This window comes from Gadus chalcogrammus, chromosome 6 (genome assembly GCF_026213295.1).
Source record: "Gadus chalcogrammus isolate NIFS_2021 chromosome 6, NIFS_Gcha_1.0, whole genome shotgun sequence".
In the NCBI taxonomy this organism is placed as follows: Eukaryota; Metazoa; Chordata; class Actinopteri; order Gadiformes; family Gadidae; genus Gadus; species Gadus chalcogrammus.
The window spans coordinates 11,941,490-11,958,330 of NC_079417.1; the positions used below are offsets into that span (position 1 = coordinate 11,941,490).

Here is a 16,841-nt window from a genome sequence, read left to right on the forward strand (position 1 = left end):
TTGGACTACTGCAATGCACTCCTCATTGGGATCCCTGGCAAGAGCATCCAGAGGCTCCAATACATTCAAAACAGTGCTGCCAGGGTCCTGATGAGGGTGCGCAAGCATGACCACATCACCCCCATCCTGAAATCACTGCACTGGCTCCCTGTCTCACTCAGAATTGAGTACAAGGTCTCCCTCCTCACCCACCAGTGCCTTCACGGACTTGCCCCCCTCTACCTTCAGGAACTCCTCACCCCCCCGACAAACTCACGTACACTCCGTTCAGGATCCACTCACACCCTCCAAACCCGACATACGAAGCTGTGCACCATGGGTGATCGGGCCTTTTCTGCTGCTGCCCTAGACTATGGAACGCCCTCCCTGACCACCTGAGGGCTCCACATGACTACAGCTCTTTTTAAACGGAACCTCAAAACCCATCTCTTTAAAAGAGCATTTAGCTAAACTTTCTTTGAGGTTCCCCCTTTTTAATAGTTTTTTTGGTATTTTTTTCTCTGAAGCACTTTGAGATTCTTGAATATAAAGTGCATTATAAATAAAATTTATTATTATTATTATTATTATAGAAAGAGTTATTAAACATGTAAAAGAGTTTATTTTGTGGAATAATTTAACATCATTCTGTTCAGTAAGCTTTCTGATACTATAATATGTTGAAAAAATGTACCTACCTTTCAAAATTTAACTAAAAGCCGTCCACATGATGGGAGCTATTTTCTTGTTTCAGATTTCCTGTTTTGAGTGAGACTTAAAAGGCGTACTATTGGAACAGGGACATCTAGTGGATGTTTTTGGGATAACATACCTAGACCGAATGGTAGAGATGGCTCAATCAGGTTGAATTAAGTTAAACATTCCTATCAATAAGATATTGTGACGTAAAATGTGCTCTACCAAACGGTTCGGCAGGCAGTTAAATTGAGGGATGCACATACAATCTCTAACAAGTGTACATAATTTGTGTATAAATACGTCTTAAGTCATTGTATTATTCCTTATCACGTGCAAGTCGGAAGGCAAAAAGATAAGCCCTGTGTAAAGCATGATTCAAATATAAATGCATTATTAACGGTAGGCTTCTCACTCCACAAACCAAAATATATTTAAAAAAAAACATACACATTTTATATTGAATAACATCTTTATTTTGTCTATAAATGAAAAAAAAAGAAAATAATTTCACATCAAGGAATGAAATCTCACAATGTTAACTCATAAGTCCTATTTATAGTTTGATCTCTTGCACTAAAAGCAGTCAGGTGGTTGAAGAGCCATTGTCCAGGGTTTCAAAAAGATCAAAAACATGAAGGCCAGGTTATTTAACATCTCTGGTAAAGTAAAGTAAAACAGTAAACACATACTTTCATTGTGTTTACAAATTCATGTTCAGTTTTTTGTCATTGCCAGAGTAATTCCTAATTCAAAATTGTTGCAATCCTGTCATTGATGAAAAAAAAGGGACAGAAAATGCATATCCCTGTTGTCTCAAAATACCACTTTTAATTGCTTAAGTGTAGGTGTGGTGCGCTTGCACACAAAATCCAGTTCCATATATTAAAATTAAATCTTCACGGCTTCCTGCCCTTTTTGCGCAGCGACTTTCCCTCTCCAGAGAAGGCAATGAATCTGCTCAGAGCATCCTCCTGTAAGGTATGTGAAACAACATCATCGTATGCATGACTACATTTCAATGACACAGCTTTTATGAATTAGAAATGTGTTGATACAGAACAGAAAAATCAACCAAATGGATTAATAGGAGCTTTACTAATGGGCTAGTCAACAGAGAGGAACAGACAGAAATCCTTCTTACATCATCTGTCAGTTTCTTAGGCTGTGGTCTTGAGTTTCTGATGAAGGTGATCTTTCCAACTTTGTACTCGTAGTTAGGAATGCCTCTGTTGGGGGACAGGAAATGTATTTCCGTTTGTAATTCATATTTTTTTATTTTTCAAATGATACAAATGATACTTATAGCATTAAAGCATAAACCAAGCCTTATGTCTGACCTTTTGATGTCATTTGGATCAATGGGGACGGGGCTGGGCTCAATGCCCTTCTTTTTGCCATCCAAGCGATTACCAGATCCAGTGAAAGCCTATAGTCAAGGGAAAACAGAGTGTAGGTTAATCTTGCAATGTAGTGGTATATTCATGGAAATACATATTGGCCAATTCAGCACACACCACTACCACTGTCAATACTCACTCTGAACCCCAGGTCCATGTCAGCATAGCTGTTTGGATCCCCTTCTTCCTCCTGCAAGGCAACATGAGAGCACAAGTCTTGTAGTGAGTGATGGAAACGTATAGAATAGACATGCACATAAAAGGTCCCACCGGTCCCCTACCACAGGCTCCTCGTGGTGCTGAGGCCTTCTTTCTGGCTCTTTGTAACCCAAAGGAGCGTCAAAGTCCACCTGTACAACATCAAAAGTTACAGTTGAGCTATAGCCATACTCAAGCGTGTGCATGTGTGTGTGTGTGTGTGTTATTAATAATAATTATATATTTGTGTGAAGGCCAACAAATAGATGGTCTTACATTCATATCGCACTCAATGATTGACACAGCTTTATCTGGCTTTGTCTCCATAACACGCAGCTCATAGATCTGAAAGAAAAAAAGGGGGGGGGAATAAGTTTTACTACCCTTGCATGGTGGCCTTTTTACCATTATTACAGTGGTGAACATTATTAAAAGGATGAACATCAAGAAAAATATATTACTTTTTCATTGTAGTTGATTGCAATGACATCCCCGGTTGTCAAGCAGGCAAAGTTCCGCAAGGCGTTTTCTAACCTGTAAAACAAATAGATATGCTTAACATTTGCAGCATGTTGTAGATGTTAACGACCTATCTTAGCATTACTAGATCGTTAATGTCACTATTCTCATACACTGCTTTGGGGTTTGTAATATCCAGGAAGTCTGGGCTCTGTGGCTGGAACTTGGAATAGGTGGCAACCATCAGGTTTACACTTTCCACTTGGACCAGACCTCCCTCCTCCAGTAGGAGATTCTGCATCATCTGCAGAAACAAGCGGAAAACACCATAAAGTCACTGACCAACCGAACATTTTGTACTGATTTGAACAGTATCGTGGCCAGATGAAAACTGAAACTTGCAAGATCAGGATTATCTGACCAGGCTAGAGCGAGGCAGCTAAGAGTTTTATTTGGTCAAATGAGCTGACAATTCTATCCCATCCAAAGTCCTTTCAACCTTCACTTCAGACCTGTTGCTATATCTTACCCAGTGTGGGAGGTAGCAGATTCCCTCATCCGCCACAAACTCCAGAACACCACAATGTGTCATTCGGTCAGAGTTTTTGTTCGTTAACTTGAACAACATGGGGTAGGTGATGTTAAGCCTACCTGTATGGGACAGGAAATAGGCAAAACCCTTAGGACATTCCTAAAGAAATGTGATACTATTATGTCAAAGGAGTGTATAGAAGACGGACTTACTTAGTTGATCAAGAGCTGATGGTGGCATTATAACTAAGGGGAAAAAGTTTCATTGATTATGGCACATTCTTGGAAAATGTCCATGTTGAATAGGTATGAGGTATAAGGTCTTACTTTTGCCCCCTTTCTCAACGTCGGATCTGTCATTGGGACCTGCCAGCATTGACACAGAGTAACAGCGGTACTGAGTGGAGAACCGATTCTGCAATCCCCGTTGCATCGGGTGGTCGAATACGTTGAAGGAAAACTGTCAATAAGAGAACAAATATTTTAAAACTCATGGTCAAGAAAACCACAGTGTACCTGAATGTGAACAAGGTATATCGTCGGGTAGGACACATAATATTAGGTTATGTGTTTATCATGACAGGGCATCTTTCAGTGAAACAGATTGAACAGCCACTTCTGCTCATGTCCAGCGCTGGGATCTCCAATGTTAAGACACTATAGTGTTTAAAGATATCATAATGACGGGTACTTACCATTTTGGTCGGACTGGGTTGAGGTAGCTTCAAGTAAAGCTGTTTTGTTGGGTCCAAATATGAAACAACACAGAGTCGGACCAATATACAATTGTTGTTTTCCGTTCAACCCGGAAGTGAATGGCAACCAAAAGTGACGACATCAACTGCAATCCAATCGGTGCCTCCGACCCATGATATAGTATATAGATCATAGAAAATGTATATAATATTTAAAGAGCTCTGGTATAGTTATAAACACACAGCTGTAGCAAATCGAATTAGCCTAAAAATATAAATAAATACATTACATTAGTAATATAATAGTAGATATAAAATGTTTTCAATTACAATACCATCTATATAATATACAATAGCTAAAGTAATGCTAATAATATTATCAAAATTCTCCCACCACACCACTGATGATATTAAAACAGCCTTTTAGAAAGTTTTGAAACTTTTTGTAAAGATTACTCAGCAAAGCATCATTTTAGATTGTGCCTAAAGGACTATATTCAGATGCTAGAACATTTGATGCACATAGGCCTTCCTACCTTGCCAATAGCGTCTCTTTCCATGAGTCAATATATATTTGCCAAAAATCCATCAAATAAATTGACTACGGTATGGTATATTGGTATATTTAGAGAGCTCTTCTTTAACAATTGTTGTATAATGCAAATGCTTGACACACAAAAATCCATCCCAATCTTACTCAAAGCCACATTTTTATTGGGTCTTACAAAGACCGAATCTGATAGGCTTGAAAACAGTCTACTGTTACACACAGTTAGAAGTCATAACAGGGATAAAACATTTTGTTTGTACAATTCAGATATATAAAAGGTGAAACTTTAAGAGGAAGTTGTAAAAGGAGTAGGAGAAACACTTGATGAATGGCAACAGGATCTGGAATTCATTATGACTTGGGGGTGTCATGTCTCTTGGTGACTGGTCAGAAGTCTCTGAAATGAATCATCCTCAGCTGTATTCCTGAATAGGTTGATCTATTCCTTTATACAGGTGGCCAACTCTTAGCCACTTCCTGATGTACGGATTCAGGTAGCCACTGGCAGTACGCAGACAGGAGGACTTAAAGGAAAGAGAGGACATGAAAAAAAGAGCTTAGTTAGATGGCATATTATCAAGCAGGTCAGGTATGTACATAATGATGGACTACTAAGATTCAAATACAACCAATTATCTTTTGACCATACATTTTTCTTTCTCCTTCCAAACTGCCAAAAGGGCATCTCGGCAGTCAACTTTCTCGGACGCCAGCTCTACCAGCAAAGCTTCAGTCCTTGGCTGCAGTCTGTAGGGGCATAGCAAGAGTAGGCAGAATTTGTTTTATTATCAAGAGGTACATGCAGCAAGTAATGGGCATGATAATTCAACAGCATTTTGAAACCTACTTCGCCCACGTCTTCATCATGATTGAAGGGTTTGAGAGAAGTACGCTGCAGTTTTTCTTCAGCTTGAGACACACCTACAAAATAAATAGGACGCAATTTTATTAAGGTGCTCAAGCAGGAAAGCTCTGGAGATTGGAGGTGGGCCGGATGTGCTGCTGCTGTACCTCTCCCTCGAGGAGGAACTTGGCAAAAAGCTTGAATCGGTCGAGGCCTTCTGGGTAGGCTTTCTCCACGGCAGGCAGCGGCCACGCCACACGGTCTGCAAAAGATAGCCGAGTTGATGGAGAGGCAGACAGGGTTACGTTTTCCCCCCCGGGGACAGGACCCAACTCTGGGGCTGCCTGATATGCATATATAGGGTTGCCTAACATGCTTTTGGGATAGCGGGAGTTTTTATGAATAATAACGTTAAAGGTTTGAAAGTTGAAATGATTCGTAGCCATAAGCAATCTCCTCATCACTTAGTGTGGCGCGATGCGCAATTTGCGCATACGTTCACTGGAGCGTTGATATTAACAGATGTGGATTTGTTAAAATGATGTAATGGATGCCGTATTAAAAAGGGTCTGTTTTGGTCTGAGAAGAGAGGTCCCTTTCAGACCAAAACAGTCGGGAACCACATGTTAAGGTATAGGACTTGATGGAGCAGGGCTACAGAGAACGGTGACCTACAGAACGTGCTGGTGCAGTGGCTTCTGATGGTGCCTGTGGAGGGACAGAGCCATGGGGCCGGGGTCTCCAGGGGAGGTCCGTAATGGCAGTACTGGGGCAGCAGCTGGGGGATCCACTCCGGCTCAACCGCCGACACGACTGAGGAAGACGAGCAGCTGGACTTTGAATTCAGCATAATGGGTACAACACATTTTGGTGTGTATCACCATACAAGTCCCTCTCTGTTACTCTACAGCAGAGAGCTCTAGAGTCTAGACAACACCACCGCAATAGACGGAGGTCTTCATCCACATTTACCTCTCATGTACATTTTGGTCGTCTCCATGACCTCCTGGTAGACTACGAACTCAGGTGGTTTTTTGAACAAGGCAGAGCTGGGGTGGATGAACACTGGGTCATCCAGAAGAGGTGTCTGTAAACGGAAATAAAAAGCTGATTCGTTTATAATCCATGATTAGGCGGCCAGGTTTGCATCAAATGTTCAGTATGCCAAATATCCTTCTCTCCTTAAGCTCTTGGTCGAAGGCAAAGGATTGACGCTTTTCAGACATATTAAGCTGATTAAAAGTGAAAAAAAAAAGGAGTGAGAAGGTCAAAAGTCTCAAGATACCCAATGTATTGGCGTTGTACTTGCCTTGTAGCCATTCTTCCATTTTGGATCCAGTATTTCCTCTTCTCGTATGCGTCTTGCGAGATGGTCCCCCAGCCCAGCCAGCAATATCTGACGCAAACAAATCACCTGGCTTTCTGTTGGCGGAGCCATCTTGGAATCCACAAACACGCCCCCTTCTGAACACACTGCGTTCACTGGTAATATAATAAACAAACAATTGTTACGCAAGTGTTAATGTATAGAGTGCATGCTTGTGCGTGTGTATAGTGTGCGTGTGTTTGCACCTGCGTTGGTGAGTTGTCCTCTGAGTCGCCGGATCTCCACCATGGCTTTATACCTCAGGCCGTTCGTCTCACAGAACTGGGGTGTACAGCCAGCATACTCACACGCCCCTACGGCACCTACACACACACACACACACACACACACACACACACTTAAATGAAGTCACATATGCATTTAATGCAACAATCACATAACGATGAACTACGAAAAGAAGGGTGAACAGCATGAGATTATCGACGTGTGAGTAAATGTTGGGTACCCAACAGGACCATGAGGTCCCCAAGCAGCAGTGAAGGGCCCTGGCCCGCCCACAGCCTCCTCATCTGCATCAGGCGAGCTTTGTTCTGGGCCAGCTTCGAGCTCTCGTCCTCACTCGCTGCAGGCCTGAGGAGGCGAGAAGAGAATGGTGATGCGCCGATTAAACTAGGGCTGAACGATTTGGGGCAAACATCGAATTGTGATTATTTGGACCAATATTGCGATTGCGATTTAATGTGCGATTTTTATAATTTATTAAGTTCCTTATGTTGTGTATTATTCACTAAAAGAGAAATAAATCATTCTTTAGTATGACCAACACAACATTGGAAGCAGTCAACATAAAAACTTTCTTTTAGGCCAGGCAGATATGTTGAGATTAATCTTTATTATAAACTTCTTTATTTAACTATTGAATTGTAAAATAAAAATAAATGAATCGTACTGATTTCCATTCAGTAACAGACCAGAAAAACACTATTTATCGCAGCATTTGCGATTTGCAAACCGCGTTCTATTTCATCGCGATTTCGATTTGAATTTGATTAATCGTTCGATTAATTAACCCTAGATTAAACCCAACAAACCATGCAAAAAATAAATACATTTATTTGACGTGCAGCTGCCCACCTTTCAAGGTCTTCGAATATCTCCCGGACCGTCATGGACGCCACCACGGCGATGACATACGGCAGGCAGCCCTGCTGCCTCCCTAGGGCTAGCATTTTGGCAAAGCGCGGAGCCACAGGGAACGAGGCCATGGCCCTACCCAGCGGCGTGACGGGGCAACTCAATTTGGCTCGCTCTATGTCTTTGACCCTTGGAAATGGAACATTTCGAAAGAGGGTCAAACAATGTGATAATGATAGTGTGAACGAAACTCAATGATAGTGGTTTCTATAAACTCAGTGCTATAGAAACCAATACAATCCTGCCTCATCATTAACTTCCTCATCGCCTATACGAGAGTCAGACTATTATGGGCTGGCATTCTCCATCAGCGTACATTTCTTTGGCAATTTCAATGCGAGTAGAGGGAGAGAAAGCGAGGAAACAAATGAAGAGAGACTTCTACCTTCCAGTGCGCGGCGGTTCCTCCAGAGCTCCCAGTGAGACCAACAGCTGCTCGGCTGCCATAAGGGCTTCACCAGAGGGAGCGGTGGGGAAGGGGAAGTTCACCACCTGAAATACACACACACACACACACACACACACACACACAGGTATTCATTACAATACACAGGGAAGACCTCTCTGTTGCAAATGTGGAGGCTGCAAGCCTGGCTTGGATTCTTCTTCTTCACTGACCTTATCAATGTTGAGGTCCTTCATCTGCAGAACCAGGTCTTCTACAGGCCTGCGGGTGATTTCCGCCTCAGAGAACTCGCTGAAGTCCCCAAACACTGCGGATGAGAACAGCCTACAAAAAACAACAAGAAAAACATACTGTAGTTGCACATTCGCCCGTGTCAATAAGCCAGCCACTGAAGAGAGGGACTCTCTGGAGCAGGAGGCGGGACGCGTGACCTCGACATTGTACGGTGCCTGACCTATAGCAGTGGCCCGGCTCCGTGCGGCCAGCTCGGCCGGCCCTCTGATTGGCTGAGGCCTGGGAGGTCCATGACACCTTGAAGGAGGAGACCCCGGTGACGCGGTCGTAGTAGCGCTTCTTGACCCTTCCGCAGTCCACCACGTACTTGATCCCGGGGATGGTGAGGGAAGTCTCGGCCACGTTGGTGGCCACCACACAGAGGCGGGTTCCAGCCGGGGAGGCCTGGAACACCTGCACAGGTAGAGAGGAAGCAATAAGCAATGAGAGGCTGTGGTTTTAAATGGTTGCCAAGCAACACAGGCTAGCATATTATGAGAGCGGCGGCACGTTCATTATAAAAAAAGGATTGCTATGCAGTCACAGATGAGGGTTTACAGATTATTTTACAACGTCTTTGAGCCAATCAGAATCAAGGACCAGAAATGACTAACAATTATGAAATAACCCACAATGCGGAAACATAATTCCTAGCAGTAGTTCCTTGTCTGGCACTATTATATTTGTGAACTCATTCATTCGCAAAATGTGTTTAGATACAAGAAAGGTCAGCAAAGCTTATATTTGAATTAGGAACAAATTGATACATCATTGGCGGCTTTATAAGTGTATTACATTATATTGGCTTTATAGACAGGAGTTATATTTCTCAATGTAGCCTATCTTTTTCTTTCTCGTTATGTAATTAAGTGTTCAGGACAACCTGCTTACCTTTGCCTGCTGCTCGGGGGCTAGGAGTGAGTAGAGGGGCAGGACATAGAGGGGAATGGATGGATCCGCCTTCTCATCTACAAAAACAACAGAAGACAACCTCCATTAATATAATCAACAGAAACAGAAATATGTAACCAATACATATATGAATCATTAATTCTGAAGATGGGTCCTTTTAGTCCACGGTGGGTCTTACCCGGGTCTCCCTCGTCCTCCCCTAGGTCCAGCTCGCAGCCCTCGTAGCCGCACTCGTCGTCATCGACTCCGGCAAGCCGGTCCTCGTCGCCCTCGTCCACGGGCAAGGCAGAGTAGTTGTCCAGGTGGATCCGCGGCAGGGCCTGGGCACCGGAGGGGAAACGCACGTATTGTGTTTGAGTCCATCCACGATCACAGGGGCCACTATCATACATGTGATGACTGAATAAGACATGAACTCCTGTGCACATCATTAAGGAGCAGGTAGAAGCATGGGGAATCGGGCTCAAGGATACCTATTGGAAAGGTTCTGTAACTCCTATCCTCACCCCCAAATAACTTGTTATTCTTATTGAAAAGGACAATGAGTTTTATGGTCTTACCACAGCCTGCTTCTGCTTGTCCTTCTTAAACCTCCTAGTATCCTTGAAGGTCTCCTCCTCCTCACCTGACCAAAGCAATAGTCTGATTAGAGGCGTTCTGGTTATGAACAAGACGGAATGAGTGTGTGTGTGTGTGTGTGTGTGTGTGTGTGTGTGTGTGTGTGTGTGTGTGTGTGTGTGTGTGTGTGTGTGTGTGTGTGTGTGTGTGTGTGTGTGTGTGTGTGTGTGTGTGTGTGTGTGTGTGTTTTCTTATTCTTACCCGTGTCTGTGGTAGACCGCCTGAAAGGGAACGCTTTCCTCAGTCTCCTACACACGTCGTGGACCTCTGCCTGGCCAGTCAGAAACACCAGAATGCCACCTTTTGGGAGAGGTCCATATCCAGTCAATCACACCGCCATACAGAGAACGCACCAATGCAGGAAACCCGTCTTATCTACCCAGCTCTGCGTGCCTAACCGGGGCAGGGTCGTGCGGCTACCTGGCGGCAGCATGCGGTGGATCTTGCAGGTCTTGTGGAAGATCTCTCCGACGTAGTCCTCCATGGGCGTGCGCTTGTTGAAGTGGATGCTGACGGGGAACTGCCGGGCGTCCACCTTGATGACGGGCGGCGGGGACGGGAACAGCTTCTTGTTGTCCGTGAAGTCTTCCACCCGCAGAGTGGCCGACATGATGATCAGCTTCATGGGCAGGCCTTTCTGGAGGGGGAGCCCCAACCAACACACAGGTTAGGTTGACCCTGCGCAGCTCCCCAGGGACGGTCAACGCACTATAACGCAGCAGGGATGGACTGTCATCGCCCAGAAGGGGTCAACTAAAGGCTCAGCATGGGATGTGGACTGTATTGTTAGTGGCACAGAGTGCATGGTTGAATGGAAGTAGATAATAACCAAAGCCATGGCAAGCCAACCATGGTTACAAAAAAAGAACAAGAGAGACGCAGAAGAGTGGTCTACTCACTTTTTCAAAAGCAATCCACATATGTTCTATTGAATCACGTCTGTGCATAACTAGAAACGCTTTTACCTTGTTTCGGAGGGGCACGATACGAGACAGCAAGCCGATCAGGATATCTGTGTATACGCTCCTTTCATGGGCTTCGTCTATGATTATCACACTGTAGTGTTGGAGCAGGAAATCCTAGAGAGCCAGGAAGATAAAGAATGAGGAATATTGTCAATTGAAAAGTAAATTTTACTATTTTCATTCATTTGCCTGAAGATAGTGTTTCCACTTTTGTTTCAATACATAGCACTCAAAGTTGCTCCCAACCATCATTTCTAAACCTACCTTTTGAATTTCCTTCAGCAAAACACCATCAGTCATGAACTTGATCTTTGTGTCAGTGGTCACATTCCCTTCATAACGAATCTGGTAGGATACCACTCTAAAAACACAACACACCCCATGTTAGAACAGAAATACACCACGGCAAATGGATTTGTAATTAAAAAAGGTGCTCAATATTTAGTAATAAGTAATTGTGTTACTTTCATATTCTCAAGACAGATTTCTTTGACTAAATGATAATACTTTAAACAACAATGCTTACAAGAAAAGAAATACAATGTTTATTGGTTTCAGCACACCCTTAACACGTTAGATCTACAACTTTGGGGAGAAGAAACCTACTGTGTGGGAAGGTTCATTTCCATGGCCACTCGTTGGGACATGCTGACAGCCGCCACTCTCCTGGGTTCTGTGATGCCGATAATCCCTTTTCCACTGGAGAAAACATGAAGAAAAAAATGCTGATTTGATGAGTGAAGCTGGATATTGACTGGCTGTTTCTAGAGGCAACGTTAGTTTTGGGCTTAATTATAAAGCCTAAATATAACCATCATGATTTTTTATGGTGTAATGTTACATGGTGGCATATAGTAATTAAAATATGCTCTTGGGCATTGACCTGATTTAAATATGACCTATATAATCCCAATCTATAATTTTAAGGGGTTGATAATAACATAATAATTTATGATGATGACACGAAAATGGTGGCCCTTACCTGGCATAACCGGCCTCGTACAGGAACTGAGGCATTTGCGTGGTCTTTCCACTTCCAGTCTCTCCACAGAGGACAATACAAGGGTTCTCTCTCACAGCCTCCATGATTACCTGCTCCTCTGCCAGCACTGGAAGCCTTAGTCGAGCTTCCTGTGGATCAAGTAAACCCTTTAATGAACTCCTTGCACAAAAACAACAACCACTATGACAGAAACATGAATTAAATAATCTGCAGTGGAAGCATCCATTTGATATTTGGTTGGAATAAGTGTAACGGCAATTTTGAAATTAATTTAGTTTTTTCTAGGATTTTGGCAGCCAAGAGTCAAGGAGGGACTTCAGATGAGATGTGGATCATGCAGTGACACTGTACCTGTATTTCTGGCATTCTATCAACCGGAACAAACACAGCCGGCTGGGATGGCTTTCTGACAGGGCCATCCTTTGGCTGTTGAGCAGACTTTTCCACCTCCTTTGGCTCACTGCTGTGTGCAACTGCCTCTACTCCTTTAGGCTCCTGCTTGACGTCTGTCTCCTGGCCGGCGGAGGCCTGGTGCTCAGATTGTGCCGCCTTTTCTTCTCCATCATCATCGTCATCGTCAGAGGAAGTGTCCGCATCGCTGCTCTCCTCTCCCTGCTGTTCCTCCGCCTCCTCTTCCACTTCTTCTTTCCATTTGCGTTTCCTGTTCACTCCACTGAGGCTGCTTATCTTTGGCGCTGTGCCTCCATCTTCCACCTCATCAGTCATCCTGAGAAAAGTCAACAAAAAGCTGCTATTCGAATTTCGCAGTAGACTCATAGGAATTGTATTGATTCTTGCTATATTTTTGTCCTATCATCAATGTTGCATGTACAAGCATAAGTACACACCCTTTGTTCTGGTAAAGCTTGTCTCCTGTTCCCAGTTTGGCGGTGGTGTACAGCATCTTCAGCTCAGACTCCGGAAGTTGAAACTCTGCCAACTTGGCCAATATGCCTGCTCTCTGTATCAGAAGAATATCATGAGAAAATGGGTCTTATGTACACACTTTCAAGAATGTATCAGCTGCTGCTACGCGAGTAGACAGTAGCAGAGTTCAAACCTGAGGTTCACAGTGTGAGTGAAATAAGACGTATTTGGGTGGGTCTAAACTATGATATGATTTAAAAAAAATTCTCAAAGAACATGGATGCACGGTATTCCTGCTTGAGGACCATCACATACCTGGACTTTCTTTTCCTTAACAACAAGCACCCTTTCAAGCTGTTTCTTCTGCTTTTTGGTTAGGGGCTTCTTCTTTGAAATCGGTTTCTCTGCAACTGTCTTCTTCTTAGCTTTGTTGGAAGGTAGGACCAGAGCATTGCAGGTATCCACACCCTTTAGTTTCTCCCCACCTGTTGGATGGAATCCAGGGTTAGTATTTAGTGATGGGCTCATAGGGCATCATTCTGGTAGTGCCACATATCATAATTCTCACCTCCTAGTTCGACTACAACATCTGTCGACCCATCGCCTCCTGGAGATTGACTTTCATTTTGTTGCCTTCCCTTCCAGTTGTACTTCTTTCTCAGTCGCCCCATCTTGGACATAAAATGCGAGTTAATCAATCATATACCAGAGAGGATTGTATGCGTAATAATACTATTTAATACAGTGTGGAATTCTTAACATGACCAGATTATGTGTGACGTTAACCATACAACAAAAACGTAGGCTGTATCGGTACATTGTTTGCTAGGACGCTAAACACCGGAATTGTAATGTTTTATTTAAACAGAAATGAAAGGTGTACCTTTTATTCAGTGCAGCACAGAACACTTCATCAACAGCGTATATATAGTATACGAAATAAGAACCAGCAGTCCAGCACAGGCTTCGGATCTCACGTGTAAACAAATCTCACGTTTGTCCCCAGCGGATACTCGTCCGCGAACGAACAACCCCGATGTAAAGGTTCCGCTACAAAATGTGCTTCCATTAAACATCACAGAAGACAAGACACCAGATTGCCATTTGACATTCTTGCATGAACAATTTATTACGAGTACAGCAGTGTGAAATATATATATATGATTTTTTATAAATAAAAAGAAATAAAATATGAATATAGAGCTGTGATACTTTAATACAGTTTTTAATATTTTGATAATGAAATAAATTGTAATGATGCACAACGCAAATATGTCATCTCAGTAAAAAAATATCTTGTAATATAAAGCAGTATACAGTACATCAAGTGTAACAGAATGCTATTTGATTCCCAAAAATAATAACATTTGTTTTGGGAAAATAATGTGTACACATAAGTATGTATAAAGATGAATTAAATAAACTAAATAGACTCAACTTTGGAGTTACAGTTGGTTGTGCCTAAATCAAAATATAGGGCCTTTATAACATCTAAAACAACAACATGCTCCTTGAGCATTATTTAATGAGCTATAGGCATGATAAGGGGATCCAATAGGCTGGAATCAGGTGCGGCTTTCCTTCAGTGCCTCGCATTAATTCGCCATCACACTTTCGCCAAATGCAGAGGTCTCCATTTTGGTTCTCCTCGCTTCCCTCGAAAGTCTCTCAAACCTCCTTAAAAAGACGATGACGGCCAAAAGGAGCAGCACCTGCACCAGCATAAACACAAACAGGCACACCTGGGAGACCAGCGCTAGGTCACAGTACCAGTAGTGACAAAACTCCAGCACCTCCTCCTCGGTCAAGTGCATCACCAGCCTGCCACTCAGGCTGGAAGGGGAAGTGCAGCTGACGTTGAGGGGTAAGAGAACGCTGCTGGGCTGACGGGTCAGCAAGGCTCGCAGATAGAGCACCCCGCAGTCGCATGCCCACAGGTTGCCATGGAGAGTGACGGAGTGGAGGTTGGGCAGGTCGTCCAACAGCCCATTGGGTAGGATGGTCAACAGGTTGTTATTGAGATTGACTTGGGTTGTACCAGGCGGAAAATGGGAGGGGAGCATTGAGCTGGTGAGGGACTTGTGGCTGCAGTTGACGTGACCCTGGTTGCAGGTACAAGAGTGAGGGCACACAGATGACTCCTGCCCTTTGACTCCAAGCAGGAAGAGCAAACTGAAGAGCAAAAGGTCCATCATGTCGTTGCTCAATCTGAGGAGTGGGCAGGGAGAGGAGGGGGAGGGAGAGGAGGAGAAAAGAGGAGAAAGGAGAGAGGGAGATGACAGGAGAAGGGAGGAGAGGAGAGGTGGTAAAAATGGAGGAGAAGAGAGGAGAAGAGAAGGAGATGAGAGGAGAAGGGAGGAGAGAAGGAGAGAGGAGAAGAGAAGTAGATGAGATGAGAAGGGAGGAAAGGAGAAGAGAGGAGAAGAAAAGAGAGGGAGATGAGTGGAGAAGGGAGGAGAGAAGAAGTGAGGAGAGGAGAGGAGATAGGAGGGGAAAGGATATGAGAGGATATGAGAGGAGGAGAGGAGATAAGGAGAAGAATATAATTGATCGGAAGGGAACAAATGAGAAGAGGTCAGAAGAGGACAGGGGAGAAGAGAATAGATAGTTGAAAAGGGAAAGAGGAACATTTTATAATAATTGTTGATCAACATTTAGTATATGAGTCCAGTCACACGGGACAATACGACCAACACAATTCAGGAGAATTTAACAACTAAGCAGATATAATATCCTGGAAATAACAAATATTGATGTATGATGTATATACATCCAGTAAAGGATGCCAAGGGAACGTGTCAAAGACTGATAAGAACACATATGATAAATGCAGTCTGTTATCATAAAGAGTTTCCTCCATAATGCTCCAAATGAAAAACACATATTGGTTGAAAATAATAAAATCTTAATTATGTTTAGTAGAGGGTTATCACTGAATTAAATGTAAAATGAAAGCCTCAAAACGTCTACGGGTTTGATTAATGATATAAGGCATGATCACATGTTTAAGTGTGGTTTTATTACACAACTGGATTACACCAAAGTAGAAAAAATATCACGTCTAGAACTGAAATATAATTATTAACCAGATGGTGACCCTGAACACAGTAGTTCCAAACAAGTGTATCAAACAGAATAAGCAAATGTGTATTCTAAATATAAAGCACTGACCTAGTACTTGGAAAAACTAGGACTTCAATCGATCATCTTAAACAAATATTAACTACACCTTTGTATGCATCATGGTTAAGTCAGTGTAATTATATCATCAAAATAATTTAATGTTTCAAGAGTTATTTACCTTCTGGAGTTTTCGTATGCAGTCGCTTCACAGTTGTGCGTCCTATAGCTTTTCTTTGACAAGATAGGTCTGTGGGACTCTGTCACTGTTTGTGGGACGTACAGCTGGCCCTTACTGATAAAGCTCCCTGTAAATTATGTCTACTCAAAAATATCACACCCACGCAAACACAGAAACACACACACACACACACACACACACACACACACACACACACACACACACACACACACACACACACACACACACACACACACACACACACACACACACACACACAAATACATAAGTCTGAGGCAGACAGAGGAAGAGGAAACCGCCTTTGGTAGTGACATGGTGACAGCATGAATCTTCTCTTGCATCAGTATATTTGCCTGGAGTACATGTCAAATATGGAGGGGGATTTCCCGCCGGTGTTATGGTTTAAACCGACTTTTAAGCCATCATATTCAGCAGGTCCTTTATATAAATGCACCAAAGCATGAATGTTTTGAGATGAAGTTGTTCTATTACGGTAAATGGTTAGTTTTTCCTTCATCCTACTATGTTAATCTTTATGTGCCATCAAAAACAATATCCCATTCTCACTTTCCCCTCCATGTGTCATCATAAAACTATAAATA

At 43.0% G+C, this 16,841-nt stretch overlaps 3 protein-coding genes across 3 annotated transcripts; all 3 read right to left on the reverse strand.

Moving 5' to 3' along the window:
* Nucleotides 1-1,126: 1,126 nt before the first annotated feature.
* ufd1l (ubiquitin recognition factor in ER associated degradation 1) lies at nucleotides 1,127-4,063 on the reverse strand. Its single transcript, XM_056592249.1, has 12 exons — nucleotides 3,959-4,063; nucleotides 3,591-3,723; nucleotides 3,477-3,509; nucleotides 3,262-3,383; nucleotides 2,906-3,036; nucleotides 2,735-2,807; nucleotides 2,550-2,618; nucleotides 2,357-2,425; nucleotides 2,215-2,265; nucleotides 2,016-2,104; nucleotides 1,820-1,904; nucleotides 1,127-1,649 (listed from the first exon to the last, which is right to left on the reverse strand). Exons 1-12 carry the CDS (start codon nucleotides 3,959-3,961, stop codon nucleotides 1,575-1,577), a joined length of 933 nt encoding a protein of 310 aa, XP_056448224.1. The 5' UTR covers nucleotides 3,962-4,063; the 3' UTR covers nucleotides 1,127-1,574.
* Nucleotides 4,064-4,576: 513 nt separating this feature from the next.
* dhx37 (DEAH (Asp-Glu-Ala-His) box polypeptide 37) lies at nucleotides 4,577-13,969 on the reverse strand. The gene is made up of 27 exons (XM_056591468.1): nucleotides 13,801-13,969; nucleotides 13,486-13,588; nucleotides 13,233-13,402; nucleotides 12,899-13,011; nucleotides 12,402-12,777; nucleotides 12,030-12,178; nucleotides 11,654-11,746; nucleotides 11,312-11,408; nucleotides 11,048-11,161; nucleotides 10,503-10,719; nucleotides 10,284-10,382; nucleotides 10,025-10,089; nucleotides 9,643-9,784; nucleotides 9,444-9,520; nucleotides 8,734-8,966; nucleotides 8,492-8,603; nucleotides 8,259-8,365; nucleotides 7,814-8,002; nucleotides 7,185-7,309; nucleotides 6,925-7,041; nucleotides 6,662-6,834; nucleotides 6,325-6,439; nucleotides 6,028-6,165; nucleotides 5,520-5,614; nucleotides 5,356-5,429; nucleotides 5,158-5,255; nucleotides 4,577-5,032 (listed from the first exon to the last, which is right to left on the reverse strand). The coding sequence occupies exons 2-27, from the start codon at nucleotides 13,586-13,588 to the stop codon at nucleotides 4,956-4,958; spliced, it is 3,468 nt and encodes a 1,155-aa protein (XP_056447443.1). The 5' UTR covers nucleotides 13,801-13,969; the 3' UTR covers nucleotides 4,577-4,955.
* A 53-nt stretch (nucleotides 13,970-14,022) lies between these two features.
* Nucleotides 14,023-16,317, reverse strand: gp1bb (glycoprotein Ib platelet subunit beta). The gene is made up of 2 exons (XM_056591474.1): nucleotides 16,219-16,317; nucleotides 14,023-15,125 (listed from the first exon to the last, which is right to left on the reverse strand). Exon 2 carries the CDS (start codon nucleotides 15,110-15,112, stop codon nucleotides 14,513-14,515), a length of 600 nt encoding a protein of 199 aa, XP_056447449.1. The 5' UTR covers nucleotides 15,113-15,125; nucleotides 16,219-16,317; the 3' UTR covers nucleotides 14,023-14,512.
* Nucleotides 16,318-16,841: the final 524 nt, after the last annotated feature.